A 19,425-nucleotide genomic window follows, 5' to 3' on the forward strand; every position below is an offset into this window, starting at 1 on the left:
TTTATTGCGAGTCTTAGTTTTAATTAAGTTGATTTGGCTGAATATGCGTTCGCTGTCAGCATTCGAATGTGGAAGTGAAATTACTTCGAGCATAAATTTTGACACGTTTTTAAAGGTCATTCCTTGATCTCCTTCTTCACATTCCAATAGCTTTGCCCAAAAAATATCGACCGGATTATTTACATCAATATCTGCCGGGAGCTTAAAAGACGGTAATTGACGCCACTCGTCATCGATTATTTGATGTTGTTCAATTGATGCAATGCGGAGCAAAGATTTCATCAAGGGAAGCAAACTGGGGACAATATCCCTGGTCTTTCTCAAAATTGCTTTCGACGGATTTAGATTTGACACTAATTTTAAAACAGGATCCGAAAAATCGAAGCGCTCTTTAATTTCTTTACAGCCTTCCATTAGAAAATCGACACAAGTCGTTGTGAAATCTGATTTTAATTTTTCATTGTTGCGAATCTCTATATACCTGATCTAGAATTTTTTTGACTTCAACGCCGAAGTAAATATTTTCCGGTCGTAAACGATGCGACTCATTGCATCGATCTAGTTCGCTTAAATCAGTCCGATAAATATAATCTCTGGACATGTATGTTTCCAAAAGCTCTTGATAGTTTTTACACATTCTATCATGGAGGCTCGTAACGACTACCGACGATGACTGGAAGAGTTCATTCAGTTTGGTAAATTTAGGTAGTATATAGTCCAGAAAAAGATAAAATAGTTTGATGATCGGATTGTTGAGAGCTTGAACAATCTGTTCAACAGATTTTAATCGAATAGTCAGCATTTGGTCTTTAAAGTATAATTCGAGTGCAGGCCACTGTTCGATTATCCTTGAAACAACCGCATTTGCGCTGGGCGGAGAATTTTGTGAATGTCAATGTCTAAAAATGTTTGAAACTTTTTGAATAAGTGCTGTCGTTTTGCGTATACAAGTGGCATATACATTTAAAAATATAGATGCCAAGGCATTTTTCAAGAAATCTCGAAGCTACAGAGTTATCTTTTCCCATCATTATGACGAACGTCTACGGACGAACAACTGCCAACATTTCTACACAATATACGATACGTATGAAGTGCGAACATAATCGAAATGTTCGAAATATCGAATATCAAACTTATTCTGTTGTTTGCATTAGTAGATGCTAACCAATGAGAAGACATGTATAGCAGAATAAAGTTACAATCCAGGTGGTGGTGTAACTTCTCACAGCGGATCATAAGAACCAATAGAAATAGAGAATTTGTATTTCCTGGTATTTTTCCAAGATTTTATTGGACAAAATAATCGAGCAGGGGAAATGTAACTTCTGAAAGTGTTAACTATATTGAGTGCCTTTATATTGCATAAAGTAGGCACTTTATATTGCATAAAATAAAATAAATTCTTAAATTTTGCATCATGATAGCAATTATCGTACAATCTGCGTACGATAATAATGTGCTATCGTACATCGTACGTAGGCACGAAATTATCGTATGGATACGATAATTATCGTACGGTTCCGAACGCTGCTCAAAATCCTAACTAAAAACAGGTGAGCATGGCGTTGTGAACGTCAAGTGGAACGCACCCTTAGAAAAAAAAAATAGGACAATAAAGAGGGTGTGGATGTTTGAGGAACTAAATTATCGATATATCGACGATATTTTTATGCGGGTGCCATTCACTTGTCCTAAACATACATTATTTTCTGCCTTTTAAAGTATCAATTGAATATTATCTCCGTAGAACGAGGAGGCAATTTATTTTAGGCACGATTGCTGTTAATTTTAGTAAACATTTGAGGAGAACATATATTTAATCATTTCTGTTTGATACCTTATATGTGAAGCTGGGGATCCGTGACGATTTGCACAAAACTAGACTAGTGTTGGTAGCTGGTAGTCGTAGGCATATACATAGTACAAGTAGGGACTAAGAAGGGAGACCTAGACGTCATATAATAATACAAGTGCTGCCATCCAGTGTTTACATGTTATAGATTAAAAATATTACTAACTATAATTCTTGTTACCGAATAATGTTAAGATAAAGTAGAGGGTTTATATTAATGTAACGTTTTTCTGAAAGATGGCAACTAATCCTTGAAATTGACTAATTTACAAAATTATTTAGATTTTGATGTGTTAAGGTATATTGTAACTCTTTTCTGTTTTTCATTTGAAAACAAAACGATTTGATGGTCAAATTTGATTAAATAAATAATAAATATGTTGAGAAGACATTGTTAATGATGTGTTAATAAAAAAACAAATTTTCTCTAAGTAATTAACATAATGACTTAATGGTTACCTTTTTAAATATAAGTAGTCAAGTTAATAAATCTTAAATAGTAAGATAATTATAATTTAACAATTTTGTAGGCGTTAATGTGGAAAATGTAGTTTTAAAATTGATAAATAATGTGAAGGTAAGTAGATAAATTAAATGAATTGCATGATTTTTTTTAAGTATTTAATGGTAGAAACATCAATGAATATAATTTCAATTAATAATAAATTATGTAGTTATCTTGACAAATGAAAAATAATAAAGTTTTTCAGATGCCATGATGATGAACAATATCATTTTGTTAATTAAAATATAGCTGCTATTCGCTCTGAGTAAAGCCATGGTAGAGGAAATCAAATTGACTGAAGCGTTTGCAGTGGTTACTTTCGGAGTTACGGGAGGCTATGATTACTGAAATTGTAAGCAAGCACACGTGAAAGTATTTATTTTGTTATTATTTAATTATTTATTTTTCATTTTGATTTTTTCCTTAGTATCATATTTTGACTTTGATATGAATTTCAAACAACTTAACCTAAATGCTTACTGCAATCTTTTTTATTTTTTATCATTATACTTACTTATTGATGGTCCGTTTAGCTAAAAAACAAAACTGCAATTACTATAAAACTGTCACATATTTTTTACAACTTTTTTTTTTACTATTATTTATAATATTTATTTATTTTTATGTTTCTTGCTATTGACATACGTATAAAAACATACTCTGACAGCCTCCCGTAGTTCATATTTTGTCTGGCGCTGCAGTCACACTCATAGCGAATAATAAAAACTGAAATGACTTTCTTGGCTAATTTAAACTAACAAAAACATGTTTAAGGTTAATGTGATTAATTATGCAAATTATATATCCTCTATTTCTATGCAAAAATTTATATTTAAAAAATGACAATACAAGTGAATGTGGATGTAGCTAATGATACGGAATTTATTTATTTTGAGATGAATGAATAAAATGTAAGTATAGTAATATTAAAAAATGCTTTTTTAAATAAATGTATGACTTGTAAAATCATTGTTTCCAATTCTATTATTTTCATTAATTGATTTGTTGGAAATTTAGAAGATTTTGGAAGTCTGCAATAGTTACATTTATCCATACATAAAATACTTTAATAGAAAAATTCATTTCAAATAGTTCTCATTTTAATGGTTAGTTTGACTGCTAATTATTGTTAAGTTAAAAATTCAATTTTACTGGAATGTATGTTCGGAATATGAGATGGTAAATTGGATGCGAATATTTAAAGGAGAAATTTGTCGTAAATTTGATTTTGTTTTGTATTACATATATTTCATTTTTCATCTAGCCACATTTGAAATTAAAATCGTGTGTAGGTGTAGAGAATACTTTAAAAATACATTATTTTTTGTCTGGGATAAAATGATAGAGTAAAAGTTATTGAAATTTTTTTTTTTCTAACCAAATAAACTTAGTGTATAATAATCTATATCGAAACATAAAAATCGTTAATTCAGTAGCAGCCTAAAAGTAGGCTGGAAAACTTGAGTTGATTCGAATCGAAACGAAAAGACAAGTTTACCCCGTTACTGTAGAATTGCTTGGCAAAAGTTATTTTCTGAGTTGGGGTATAGAAATGTTCTCGGCGCAAATTAAAGATTTTGACAAATTGTTTGAAATGAAAACCGTTTGAAAGTATATATCTGTATTGGAATGCAATGTCCATGATACGGTGAATTTGGTTCTATGAAGTGAGAATTTTATGATTAATGATATATATCGATTCGCAATAGCTGCGAATTCTAAAAAAGCTAGTGAAAAATCTAGAAATTCTGATTAAAGTTAAATAAGAAAACAAAACCGCATATGTAGTCCATTGATTCAAAATTATTTGCTAAAAGTTTACTCCTTAGCACAGTTTCTTCGTAATGAAAATAGTTTCAAGGTATATAATAATCTTATTAAATATCAATATTTTTAAAAATTCTACAATGTTTTTGTGCAGTGAAAATTAAATATATTATTGAAAAATAATAACTGTAAATGCGTTAATAAAATATCAATAGACTATAAATCCTCATTCAGGCTGAAACAAACCAAAGTCCGTTCTAACACTTTCAAATTAGCTGTAAACAATTCGTACACCACTTAGCATTCAAAAATGATCAACGACAGAAATAAAGCTTTGCAGAGATTGTCCGTCATGCAAATCCTGTAAAACTATATAATTTATTTTTTATATTTGAATATGTATCAAAATAATAGGATTTCTCAGTCATTCAAGTTGACCATTCCGTGGTTATTAATGTATATTGGAAAATAACAACGGCAAATTTATAAACAACACATATATTGAACTGAAATTTACAAATGATGGAACCCGCAGATACTCTAACAAAAAACTATCAAATTGACGTCAGTAGTCTAACAATTTTTTTGGCGGTCAAAAATATAATTTGTTGGAGTTTTATATTTGCACAGTTTGTTCGTGGTAGGAATCGTCTATAAATGCATACTTTTTATTCCAAACATGAACATTTTTCAAGATATCAGGATTTCTTGTTCATTCCAGCGAAAAATTTCATGTTTATTGATCTCTATCGACAAATATCAACAGCAAATTGACGAACAACACACGTATTGACGTAAATTTCACAATTTACTAGAATCCGAACAGATTCCAAGAAAAAATTACCAAATTGACTTCAGTAATCTACCAATTTAGTTGGCGGTCAAAAACGAAATTTGTTGGAGTTTTAAATTTGCACAGTTTGTTCGTGGTAGGAATCGTCTATAAATGCATACTTTTTATTCCAAACATGAACATTTTTCAAACTTGAAAATAAAATTAGCGGTTAATTTTTTTTTTTATTTAGAGGTTACTTTTTTTACTAGAAAAAAACCCTAATAAAAGTTCCCATGAAATTTTTGTCAAATGTCTGTCAAATTCGGGCTTTTCCGTTTTTGACGATAATTCATATACGACTTTCAAAATGAATTTGCATTCGAATTCGGGTAGTCAATTTACGTCAAATTGTATAGCAAGTTGTATGCACATTCTCGTCAAAAACGGAATAGCCCGAAGTTGACAGACATTTGAGAACAATTTCATAGAAACTTTCCCTAGGGTTTTTTTGTAGCCAAAAAAAGTAACCTCTAAATAAAAAAACAAAATTAACAGCTAATTTTTTTTTTCCAACGTTTGCTATCAAATTGTCGGCAGATGCGGGCGGCAAATTTCGGTAATTTCAACTGTCAAATTACTGTCGATTTCAATCTGGAGTGACCGTTAGGGCAGTTACGGCAGACGTCAACTAACCCTAATAGCACAATTTGCTTGAGCAAAAGTTTACTGTACAAAAGTTTCGTTGAATTTTTCCTCAAATTTCCGTCAACTTTGGACTTTTCCATTTTTTACGACAAGTTGTATGCAACTTACTATTGAATTTGACGTAAATTTACTGCCCGAATTTGAATGCAAATTCACTTCAAAAGTTGACTAGAAAAAAGTTGTCTTTAATTTTCAGGCAAATTTTATGTCAATTTATCGTTAATTTGACTTGAAAAATTGTTAAGTATATTTTTACGCTCAAATTGTAGACAATTTTACGTATAAATTTGCATACCTTCTGAAATGGTAAGAATGAACATTATCGACCATTTTTTTTCGTACAAGTTTATCTTAAAATTGAAGAAAAATTAACCGCAAACTTTTATTTTCAACTTTTGCTGTGATATTGTCTGCAGATTCAGGCAGCAGATTTCAGGTAATTTCAACATCAAATTACTATCAATTTCAATGCTATTAGGGTAAGTTTAGTAATTCCAGGTATTGACCGTGCTTAGCTGAATTAAGTCCTCTGTAAATTAAGTTAAGATTTAGCATAGTAGAAGCAAAGCATACTTATTAGACTAAATCTTAACTAAATCTTATTAGGTACACGTACAGGATTTAGTTCGGCCGAATACGGCCATTAATGACAACATCTGTACCTATCATCGCGCTAAATGACACGATTTTGGTACCACCTTTAAAAGCCACACTCTGAATATAATTGCTTAGCAAGTTCTGCAGTGGAACATTTACGGGTAACTTAACAATAAGTTTCTGGGAAGTCTTGGCTGGATAATACTTGCGTGCAAATTGATGCAAATCAACTACCGTCTGAACGTAATTTGACAGAAAAACTTGCCATCAATTTGAAGTGAAACTTACAGTCAACTTAACGTCATTGTCTGACAGTAACACTTGGTCAAATTGAATTCAAGTTACAGACAATTTACTGTCAACTTGAAGGTAACTGTTTGCTCTCCAACACTTTTCCTTCGAATTGGCTGATACGGCAGTAGCTTGAAGTTAACTGACGGTTGGAGGCTATCAGGGACCTCGCGAATATAACTAGAGAGAACATACAACATTCAAAATTTTTTAGCAATCAACAAATTATATTTCTTAAATGAAGGGTATTATTTGACGCAAAATTTAGTTTTAGTCAATAATAATAACTTAATTAGAGATAATCATACGGATTTTCAACGCAATCACTAAGTAAACATTATACTTTATTTGATCACTACATAAATATATATACATAGCACTAATGAAAAAGTTAGTGTCAATTAAATGTGATCAAATTGGTGACAACTTTCAACTTTTGGAAGAGTTCCTATAAGTTGTTATCAAGTTTCTTATAACTTGGCAACCAGTTGCGGCTAATTTAAGGAAATGCCAATTTCTGCGGTCAACTTGATGACAAGTTGCGGCAATAGATTGTCGTTAGCTTGCTGTCAGCTTGGCTATCAAGGTTGATACTGCTTAGCGAATAGAACTACACCATAAGGACGTTAAACATGAGTTTTACATAATCGTAAAAGTTTTTTTTGCAACTATATAAAAGCATTCCTAACAGCACAGTTTGCTTTAGCAAAAGTTTACTTATAAAATTTTCCTTGAATTTTCCATAAAATTTATGATTATGAAACGAATTTATTTATGCTCATAAAAAATTTGCATACGAAACTATTCGCTCTGAGTGAAGCCATGGTAGGGGAAATCAAATTGACTGAAACGTTTGCAGTGGTTACTTTCGGAGTTACGGGAGGCTATGATTACTGAAATTGTAAGCAAGCACACGTGAAAGTATTTATTTTGTTATTATTTAATTATTTATTTTTCATTTTGATTTTTTCCTTAGTATCATATTTTGATTTTGATATGAATTTCAAACAACTTAACCTAAATGCTTACTGCAATCTTTTTTATTTTTTATCATTATACTTACTTATTGATGGTCCGTTTAGCTAAAAAACAAAACTGCAATTACTATAAAACTGTCACATATTTTTTACAACTTTTTTTTTTACTATTATTTATAATATTTATTTATTTTTATGTTTCTTGCTATTGACATACGTATAAAAACATACTCTGACAGCCTCCCGTAGTTCATATTTTGTCTGGCGCTGCAGTCACACTCATAGCGAATAGTAAAAAATACAGACTGAAGCACCGCTGGTGGCGAAAAAACAAATCACTGCTACAGAAAAATTTCAATATTTACTGAATCATGGCGTTTCTTACAACTTTTTATTCTCTGGCAGTGCCCTTTTCGCATGAAAAAATTCGTAAAAGGATTAAAAATGGGGGTACTATAGTATATGCTGGCCTAATTTAATTATTTAAATTAGTTCTCATAACTAAAATGGGTAAAGGTTCATAATTTTATGACGAACAATCAATCATCTTTCGATTGCAAAAGGAATTTTCTAGATATTTTGTTTTTTAAAAAAGTTTTTAAAAATTGGAGCTAAATACCGTTCTGTCTACGGTATAGAGACACGGTAGGCTAGCGCCATGACACTTCACACATATACATGTGTTTGAACGTGTACTTGGCGCGAGACACTACCGTGTCTCCTGATTTATTTGAGAGTAATAAACTAGATTTATTTTATCTATTGTGAGAAGCTTCTTTCAGACAAATAAATATTTTTTAATAGTTACCAAATAATTCTTCAGCGAGAATTATCGATAGATGGCTGAACATAATCATATGTAGTTGTATATATTAGCAAGAGACTAACTGGATAGTAGTAACGTTGCTGCACGGCCATATTTTGTATGAAATATAAAAATAATTTTAAATAACTGTTTGTTAATTATGCAATAAAAATAATTTTTTTATTCTCGAGTAAAAACGTAAAATAGCCGCAACACGGGCTCTCAATGCCCGCAACACCGCCGCAACACTGCAGCAACAAACTTACAACAAAATAATAAAATTGTAATTTCCGCAACACGATAGGACTATATTAATATTTTCTGAAAAAACTTCTCAAATTCCGCAACACCGCCGCAATACCGCTGCAACAAAGTTATGATAAAATAAAATTATGATTGCCGCAACACCGCCGCAATATCGCTGCAACGTTTATGAAAAAATAAAATAATGACTGCCGCAACACCGCCGCACCACTCGACAAACGAATCGTAGATATTTTATCATTTTTGAAAGAATTTTCTCATATAGAACAAGTAAACTTGCTAGTCACTGTCGGTAGTGTAGCCTAGTCGTTAAAGCATCGATCTTTTGTTCGTAAGGTCCCGGGTTCGAATCCCACTAAAGCGTGAGCGGTCGGTTTATAATTCTAGCGTTTTTTCCCTAATTTGAAAATTTCTACTCGGTTAGAAATTAAATTGATCACAACTCCCGCATCACAAAAATGGTTGACCGAAAAAAAAAAAAAAAAAAAAAAAAACATCGAGTAAATCTTTTTTTAAAAATTTATTTGAAATTTCAGTACATAGCTATGTATATATTCGAAATTTTAATATATGGCCATATATAATTCTCTTTTTCCGGATAATTAAATAAATATTTGATAATTACAATTATTTCTATTCTATTTAATCAAATGAAATAATAATAATAATAATAAAAATAAATTTTTTCACCCGGGGCCGCTGTGTTGTGGCGGTGTTACGGCGGTGTTGCGGCAGAGAGTTTAACAAAATTTCAATAGCGTGCAGCTGTGTTGCGGCGGTGTTGCGGCTATGACGGCAGAGAATAAGAATTTAGCGTGTGGCGATTTTGTCCTCCAAACGACTGTGGTGCATCGGTGTTGCGGCAGAAGATAAAAATTTAATTTTTTATTCGTCAAATATCATTTTTATTCAGGTTATAGTATACTCATCTTCCCACTTAAAATAAATTTCTTTTAATTTTTTTATTATTTATATGTTGAGAGAATGAAGTTAGATTTTCAAATACGTCAAATTGCGTCAAATAAATGATTTATTAAATATTCGTAAATCATCTATTATATATTAATAAAAATTTTTTTGTTGCAAGAAAATACTTTCCAATAAATAATTTATTGACTGTTAATAAATATTTATTTGAGCCTGTTCATTAATAAACCATTTGTTAGATGTTAACAAATTCAAAGGAATTCTTCTATAAGAGTAGCATAAAACGTAACTTGTTAGAGTTAGAAAAGCTCATAAAAAAACAATCGTATACAATAGGATTTTCAAGCTCGAACAGCTCGAAAATATATTCTCATTAATATTTTCGAGTTGCTTGAGCTCGAAAAAAGCGGGAAGTTTTGGGGCTGACCCGCAGGGCCAACCGTCGCCCAGATTTTTTGGTTGATAATATGATTCAAACTAAAAAACGAGTTAGATGAAATTATATGGGGATCGAAAGAGACCTTAAAGACGAAAAGTTGGTATGATTTTGGACATATTTTAGTACATTAAATTATGACTGATCCTGAGAAAAAACATAAAAATGTTATTTTCTTAACATTTTAGCGCCGATGTCTATTGAACTAATCAACTGATTCTTGCATTTAATGTTGTAATTGACGCGCTTTGTTGAATTCTATAGCTGATTGAAATTTGAAATCGATTGGTTCAGTCATTTCAAAGATATTTGGAAAAACCCATTTTTATATAATTACAAAAATTTTAAATTCTCTTAGATATTCCAAAATTTGTCTCGTTAGTTTATTGGAAAAATTTTTCAACAAAGTTTGTATATTTTATAATATTTATAAATGCGGTAAATTAAAATATTTAACATACTTCATAAGATTTTATAAATCATTATAAAACCGGGTTTTTCCAAACAATGTTACCTTATTTGGTCATTTTTAAATTATTTTACCAAACGTAATGTGTACGGAAAACTCGAAAACACTAGTATATGTGCCCATATCAGGGCATATCAAGCCATATCAAACCTGATCAAGATTTATTTTCACAAGCATATCAAAATATATATACCCTTATCAGGTTATATCAGGTCATATGAGGACATATAAAAAAAAATCGGTCTGTCGGTTGACCCTGCGGGCCAGCCCCAAAACTTCCCGTTGTTTTCGACCTCAAAGAGCTCGAAAACATTAGTGTAGATATATTTTCGAGCTCTTCGAGCTCGAAAAAGCTATCACATGCAATTGTTTTTTTATGATCCTTTCAAGCTCTAACAGGTTACCTGTTATGCTGAAGTTTGAAAATTTAAGAATCGAAAATCATCAATGAAGCGGTTTTTAAAATTTAGTTCCTGATTATGTTCTGTAAAATAAGTGTATTGAGGCAGAAATCAATGTCGAGGATCAAAATCAAGATTTAAATAAATTTTGACTCATGTAAGAAACAAGAAAATATGAAATATCCGATAAAAATATTAAAAACTACGTTTTATCGATTTTTTTGTTGATAATATGATTTAAACTAAAAACCAAGTTCGATGACATTATATGATCAAAAGAAACCATAAAAAAGATGAGTTGGTATGATATCAGGCACATTTTGTTACGTTATATTATGATTTATCCGGAAAAAATAACATAAAATGTTATTTTTTTAACATTTCAACGCCGATATCTTTTGAACTAATCAATCGATTTTGATAGTTGACGTGGCAATCGGCGCGTTTTATTGAATTCTAGAGCTGATTAAAATTTGAAATCGATCGCGTCAGTCGTTTCGAAAATATTTAGAAAAAACCGTTTTTCACCATTTCTTTTCAAATTTCATTTTTTTCAGCTTCAAGATATTCGCAAGCCGCGTCGAATGACACCTTGATGATCAAAATCGGTTCATCCGTTCAAAAGTTATAGATATTTGCATCCGTACGTACATACATACATACATACATACATACATACACACACTCGGACATCATTCTGAAAATAGTCAGAATAGCTTCCTAGGACCTCAAAACGTCGACATCCGATGAAAACTCGATTTTCGAAAATCGGGGTGAAAACAATAACTTCCCGAAATTTTTGAAAATCGTCGATTTTCTTAGGGGGAAGTTAAAAATTATATGCAAGCATATCAAATTTGATATGGACATATCAAGTTGATATGGCTTGATATGGCCAATTTTCATATCAGACTATATCAGAATATATCAAAAATTAAAAATGGACTTATCAGGTCAGATATGAATATATCAAATTTTTTAATATGGCCATATCAGGTCATATATGGCTTGATCAGAAAATTTTTTCACGGGGTATTATACTATTTATCTAGCTATTATTGTTTGTGAACAATACTTTAACACTAAATCACCGTATTATATAACTATTATTTATTTATATTTAAATAAAAATGAAAGGCAATAATAATTAGGCCGATACTCGGGATGGCGTCCAACTATCTGCTGATCCTCCAACATATATGTACTTGAACTATTAAAATCTAAGAATAGTCTACAATAGTCTAATTTTGTTGGGCTCTTTAGGCTTTAAAAATGAAATTGAAAGAAAAATTATTACTTTCTTTTTTTTCAGGCACTTTGAAATTCTTATTGCGAGAAGCACGAAGCAATTTAGAAGACTTGATGGAAAAAAAATTAACAGCATCTGAAAAAAAACGTCAAACTATAATTAATAATGAAGAATACAGCTATTTTTGGCAAAAAATAGATGAAAAAATTAGTAACTCAGACAGCAAAGAAAATATTAATTTGTTACCACTAATCAAAGAATTATCAACTTTAAAAAAATTAGAAGATAGCGAAACTAATCTAGTAATAGAAATGATGAAAAATGAAAAGAAATTAGAAGAAACTGAAAAAGAATTAAATACAGATGGAAAAAAAAAAGATAATAAAAAACAAAAAACAAAAGAGAACGAAGAAAATCTTACTGTTGATGACTATTATTGCATAGTAAATGACAATGAACACCCCGAATTATTAGTAGAACAAATAAAATCAGTGCGAAGAAAACTAAATGAATACGATGATACTAAAATAGCTTTTAAAGTAATCGATTTACCTTCAAATTTAGTTAACAGCAACGAAAAAGAATTATCATTTTCAGAAAATTTAAAAAAAGAAAGTAAATATAATTACTACATATTTGAAAATTCAAATTTTACACAAACAACTCCATATGTATTTGTTTTAAAAAAAGAAAAAAATGGCATTGCAAAAAACGGCAAAGGTTTGGAGATAAATATAGAAAATGAAATAATATAATAATAAAGTATGCTGTGTATTTTTTATTACACTAACAATAAAGTATGCAAAATATATTTTTATAAAAAAAAAATAAAAATAATTTTGAATATAAAAATTCTTATCCCCGATAAAAAAAATTTGTATAATTATATATTGTATTTAATTATATATGACTCCACATATAATCAGATCTGAAAATTGACCAGATCTGATAATATATAATCAAATATAATTATACATAATAATGCATGAATGAATATAGTCATGTTTTAAATCTCATTTACAATATTTGTAAATTATTAATTAAGTAATTTAATTAGGATTTAATGGCTTCATTAATATTAAATGTCGGTTAAATTTGAATGAAGAAAAAAAATGATCATGGGTTAACTATTATTGTACTAAGGGATCACCCGTCCAATTAATGACCTATGTTGATGCTGTTTAACTCTGGTGATTGCTGGATTGTAGTCTGATCCCCTAGTCTGTTATACACGTACAATTAAAACAAAAATGCCATCTGGCAGTCAAAATGGAAGGTAGATTTTTCAAGAGTGTTAAGTTTAAGGGTGAAAATAAAGGCTTCTTAAAAAAGCTTTCAGACACTTCTTTGTAGAAACCGTCTATAAGTGTTACTTCTACAGTTATATGAACGTGAATAATAAAAAAATTAATTTTTCGAAAAATCGCGAAAAGTTCAAATAGCCTTAACTTTTAAACTAATAGACCAATTCAGCCCATCTTCGAACTTGATCAAGGTAATTACCTAGTAAATTAGTGTAAGAAATTTTATTAAAATCAGATTATAATTGTAGACGCTATCGTGATGACAAAGCTGGTTATATTCATAGGACATGCATGCGCATTTGAAACATCTTAAGTAATAAAAAATGTACCTTGAAAATATAAAATAATAGTGAAATTTAAAGATTATTTTCTTCACTATAAAATGAAACTGATGGAATTAGATTATGATGTAAAACACATAAATTATGGGAGATTGAAATCGTCAATAGTAATTTTCTTAAGTTTTTGCAAACATTCAAGGTCACCAAATGATCGGAAGAAATACTCGAATCGTCAAGTTCGAGGACAAAAATCAAAGCGTATTTAACAAGCTTTTAGATACTTTTCACGAAAATTGTCTATGACTTTCAGTTTAAAAACTATTTGAACTTTAACAGTAAAAAACTGATTTTTTCGAAGAATCGTGAAAATTTCTAATAGCCATCACTTCTTAACTAATCGACCGATTTAGCCCATCTTCGAACTTCATCAAGACAATCGCTCATAGAATAAATATGGGAAATTTCATTAAGGTCCGATAAGAATTGTAGGCACTATCATGATGACAAAGCTGGTTATATTATATATATATATATATATATATATATATATATATATATATATATATATATATGTAATAGAACCAAGTTTTGAGAACACGATTGCGCCTACAATTCTTAGCGGATCCTAATGAAATTTTTCACATTTATTTTATGGGCGAATATCACGGATAAGTTCGAAGATGGGATAAATTGTTCGATTAGTTTAAAAGTTATGGCTGTTTGAAATTTCCATGATTTTTCGAAAATATCAGTTTTTATCCACTTTCAAGTTCATAAAATTTTAAAACTAATACCCATAGACAATTTCCGTAAAAAAGTATCTGAAAGCTTGTCTAATAAGCTTCAATTTATGGCCTTTAACTTTATGTTTTGGCCATTTCTTCCAATAATTTGATTGTCTTGAAAATTTTAATTAAATAAAAAAATGTTAAAAATATGGTTTTCATCCCACATAACTTATACATGTCCCATTATAATTTAGTTTCGTCAGTTGTATTTTATTGTGCACAAAATAACCTGTAAATATTATAGTTATTGTATATTTTAAAAGTATTTTTTTTATTATTTGTAATGTATCAAACGTACCTCTAATCCCGATGATTATCACTGCTCTTATCATTACGATAGCACCTACAGTTCTTATCGGAGCTTAATGAAATTTTCTACAATTATTCTATAAGCGATTATCTTGATCAGATTCGAAGATGGGCTGAATCGATTGATTAGTTTTTAAATTATGGTTGTTTGAAAAAATCAATTGTTATTCACTATTTAAGTTCATATAACATTAAAACTAAAACTGATAAACGATTCCAGTAAAAATTATCTTAAAGCTTGTTTGATATGCTTCAATTTATGACCTTTAGCTTTATATTTTGACCATTTCTTTCAATAATTTAATAGCCTTGAAAATTCTAATGAAATCAAAAAATGTTGAAAATATGGTTTTCATTTCACATAACTTATACATGTCCCATTATAATTTAGTTTCGTCAGTTGTATTTTATTGTGCATAAAATAACCTGTAAATTTCACAACTATTATGTATTTAAAAAGTATTTATTTTATTACTTTTAATGGTTCGTACGTACCTGTACGTCTGATAATTATATCTGATCTTGTCATCGTAATAGTAATTACAATTATAATCTCATACTAATTAAATTTTCTATACTTTGTTTATGTGAAAGTTAGTTTGGTACATTACCTATATAATGTTTAGTCAAATCAACTATCCGAAGTTCTCTATAAAAAATTAGTCGTTCTCTCTTTTTACTCTCACTCTTCGAAAACGAGCCTAATTTTATATCATTACTATACACTAATGTATATCACACGATATATATGCATGTATGAAATTTTTTGAACATTTTTTAAATAATGGGGATTTAAGTTTGATTGATAGTTGACAAAATAAAAATTCAATATCAAAATAAAAATATTTTATAAATTTTTTCTATTATAGATTCTCCTTATACTAAATTGGCCCGTGTCAGCCAAGTACAATCTATCATCACTAAGTGATTGATAATTTGGAAGGGAAATAAAAAATGAGAATTTAATAAGATAAACTCATCCTGTAACCGTCATACACGACCTGAAATATTTCCACAAAATAAAACAATACTCTAATGAATACTTCAATTAATTCGAGAAATTTATTGATATTGAAAAATGTAAACAAATATCTTTATTTTACCAGGACCCAAAATACATTTTCCCTTTTAAATATCGCGTTACTAAAACCAAAAGGGCGTATCTCAAAATATACGCCCTTTTGGTTCTGCAGAACCAAAAGGGCGTATAAAATTTTTTTTTTTTGCTCCAATCAATGTAAAAATATTGAAAACATTAAAATCTATGGAAAAAACGAAAAAAAAAATTTTTTTGTTTTATGCCCTTTTGGTTTTAAGCAAAAATTTTTTTAAAGTCATAAGGGCGTATCCTATTTTTTCGGTTTATTATTAATTATAGATCAGAGTAAGAAAAAAAATTGCAAGGGTAATAAGAATTATCACTCCACAACTTAATTTATCTGAACGGATATTTATTTGAATAAAAAACCAAATTTCTTTATTTAATTTTGATCGAATCTTAAGTTTGTCACAATTTTTTTAATTCAACAATTAATGTAAAAAATATGTATAATTCGGGAACGAAAAAATTCTAAATTCTATGAGTGCTGTGAAATTTAATTTAATCAAATTAAAAAAATGCACATTTAGATTGCTCAATTTTTCAAAGGTGCATTTTTTCATTTTTCAATCAAGGTTTCATTTTCTGTTTCCTGTTTTTTTTTTTTCTTTTTATTTTCAAAAATCAATTACCGTTGTTCCTGGAGAATTGTTATGGTTCTATAATACCAATATATCAAAGCAAGTTTAATGACATAATCATTTTTGTGCATCAGGCACCGTCCCTCAAAAATATTATCAATATTATTAAAGATTAATTTTCAGCGATGGTAATAGTTTATAAATTATTGTCAAGTTATGTTCTAAAAAAAATTAAAAAAAATTTTTTCATACTCTTAGGTACAGATGATTCTGACGATGAAGATGGTATAGGACTAATACCCTGATGAATTTATTTTTTCTCTATTTTTTATTTGTTTTTTCACTTAAATAAATATTTGTTCATATAAATTAAATTGTGGAATGATAATTTTTATTACGCTGGCAATTTTTTTTCTTACTCTTACCTATAATTGATAATAAATCGAAAAAACAGGATACGCCCTTATGATTTTAAAAAAATTTTTTCTTAAAACCAAAAAGGCGTAAAACAAAAAAAAAATTTCTTTCGTTTTTTCAATAGATTCTAATGTTGTCAACATTTTTACATTGATTGAAGCAAAAAAGTTTTTTTATACGCCCTTTTGGTTCTGCAGAACCAAAAGGGCGTATATTTTGAGATACGCCCTTATGGTTTTAGTAACGCGATATACTCATGCCAAAAATTAAAGAAACCAAAAAATTCTTAAAATTTTTTAATCATTTTTGCAAAGCTGTAACTCCGTGAAAAATGATCGTATTAAAATTGAAAAAATAACATTTTGTAGCTTAAAATCTCTTATTTTGGTGCATTTTTATAAATAATTTTTTAGAGCTATAGCTATTGCGCAAACATAAGAAATATCGCGAAACAAAAGTTTTTAAAATTTTTTTTTTCCAAAGAGTCTATGGGCCGTGGAAAAATATTTCCAGATAAAACAATGCATGAGCCAGTTAGCGAATTTATTTTGCTGCAATCTGTATTTTTTTAGAGATTCGTACAACAACTTGTCGCTAAGATATCAGCCGTCAAACGAAAAATGATCCTTTTTGTTTTGACAGTCAATATTTCAGGTACTAATGATCGCACAGTAAATTGAAGATCGGCGTTAAAAACTAGAATAAATTTCTTATAAGAGCCTTTCATCATTTTTTAAAAAAAAATTTTTTTTTTTATTTTTAACACTCATTAGAAGTAAATACAAAAGAAAATACCTTTTTTGAGTTTTTTCGTAAATTAAACGTTATTTTGTAAATATCAATGAAAAGACTAATGTTTCTAATTTCTTTTTTTAGCTTGATGTACCCCCAATAACCCTGTAAATTTTTCAATTGATGTATCGAACCGTTTTTTTCGGGGTGATTAATTAAAGTTTTGCAAAAGAATTGAAGGAACGAGTTTTGTTTCTTAAAAAAAGTAATCATCATCAAAATAAAAAAATTATTTGTTTTGGACTTTTCTTATATTTTTACGTCGGTTACTCAGTAAATGTGAAGAAAAGAGAAAAAAACATCTGTGTACCGGTAAACCCTGCAGACCAGCCCCAAAACTTCCCACTGTTTTTGAGCTCCTTGAGCTCGAAAACATAATTACTTGAAAATTTTTCGGCTCTTCGAACTCAAAAAACTATTAGACCGTCAAAAAAATGCATTTTTCAAGTGGCTCTGATGAAAGCTTTATTTTTGAAAATTGGACCGAAACCAATAATTTTCTTTTTTTTTTAATTATCAATTTTCATAGCGGTAAGTTAAAAAACAACGATTAAATCTTATTTTTTTAAATCAATTTCGTACCTTAGAAAAAAAACTCATATCAATATTTATTTTAAACTAAAAATTGAAATTTTAAAGAAAATTTCAATCTCGGACAACTCTCAAAAACCGACCAAAATTACACAACTGTATGACCTATTTTTTTGTAGGTTTATTTTCAATTTACATTTGAAAGAACAAAATTTTTTGAATAAAAATACACTTATTCATCTTGAAAAAAAAAAAAAGAAAAAAATCGAAGAACCGTTAACCGTACAAACCAACTTCCAAATTTCATACGGTTTTGGAGCTCGAAAAGATGTTTTTGAATACATATTAAAAAAAAAAAAAAAAAAAAAATTTTAATACCCGTTTTAAATTAAACAGTACACTTGGTGTTAAACTCGTTTAAGAAGTAAAGAAAAAATATCTTTGAATAATTAAAGAAACAAAAATTAAAATTAAAAGAATTAGAAATATTATTAACTTAAATTATTATTTACCGTAAGATAAAAATTTGAAATTCAATCAAATTTAAGAAGTTAACAAAACATTTGAGTGAAACATGTACGAAAATTCGATTAAAATATTACAATATTTGTAAATATTTACTTAAAATTAAAAATAAAAATGGTTGATAAAATAAATGATGTATCATTTTTTTTATTTTAATAAACAATCGTTTTTTTATGGATTTCATAATTTTTTACATTTTTCAATAAATATGAAAATTTTAATTGCCCCATTGGTGTTTACAAAATTTTCAAATGCCATTAAAGTAATCTAAGAGGTAAAACTACAATTAATAAATTGATATATGTATATTGCTTAAAACATTGTTTCCAATAATTTTGCTCGTTGCATTAAATATCACGTTATAACTATCACCAAATTGTTTATTTTTGAGAAATGCATAATATTAGTCACAAACTTAATGTATATATTAAAGTAAAATATATTTACGACTGTATAAATAATACAATTATTTAGTTATAATTTATATATACATATATATGTACATATTTTACGATTTAAAGAAATTTATATGTCAATAAAGATTTCATTTTTTATTCCAAAGACGTTAAAATACATAATTTATCGATAATGTTATTTTTTACCAACATTGAAGTTATTTACTTTGATTATAATTTCCACTATAAATACTACTACATTAAGTATCAATTGATGAATAAATTTAAAAAAATAAAATAATAATAATACTATTATTAGTTATTTAAACAGTTATGTTCACTTTTATGGCATATAAACAATTTATATATATAATGTTTTA

General features: G+C 28.6%; 1 protein-coding gene across 10 annotated transcripts; it reads left to right on the top strand.

Moving 5' to 3' along the window:
• Positions 1–2,135: 2,135 nt before the first annotated feature.
• On the top strand, positions 2,136–18,324 carry LOC106694286 (uncharacterized). 10 transcript variants are annotated; one of them, XR_008403407.1, is made up of 4 exons: positions 2,136–2,432; positions 2,558–2,712; positions 3,028–3,271; positions 12,087–12,815. XR_008403407.1 is itself a non-coding variant. In XM_053737470.1 (2 exons), exon 2 carries the CDS (start codon positions 12,137–12,139, stop codon positions 12,776–12,778), a length of 642 nt encoding a protein of 213 aa, XP_053593445.1. In that variant the 5' UTR covers positions 2,136–2,432; positions 12,087–12,136; the 3' UTR covers positions 12,779–12,815. The 10 variants fall into 10 exon arrangements, 2 of the variants coding, with proteins under 2 accessions (XP_053593445.1, XP_053593446.1); XR_008403411.1 differs by having other exon boundaries at positions 3,135–3,271; XR_008403408.1 differs by having other exon boundaries at positions 2,136–2,286; positions 2,386–2,432; positions 2,566–3,271.
• Positions 18,325–19,425: the final 1,101 nt, after the last annotated feature.

The sequence above is a fragment of the Microplitis demolitor genome, chromosome 3 (assembly GCF_026212275.2).
Source record: "Microplitis demolitor isolate Queensland-Clemson2020A chromosome 3, iyMicDemo2.1a, whole genome shotgun sequence".
Lineage (NCBI taxonomy): Eukaryota > Metazoa > Arthropoda > Insecta > Hymenoptera > Braconidae > Microplitis > Microplitis demolitor.

Bases quoted from the DNA above. Each gene is read 5' to 3' on its own strand.
- LOC106694286 (XM_053737470.1), top strand. From the start codon at position 12,137: ATGGAAAAAAAATTAACAGCATCTGAAAAAAAACGTCAAACTATAATT.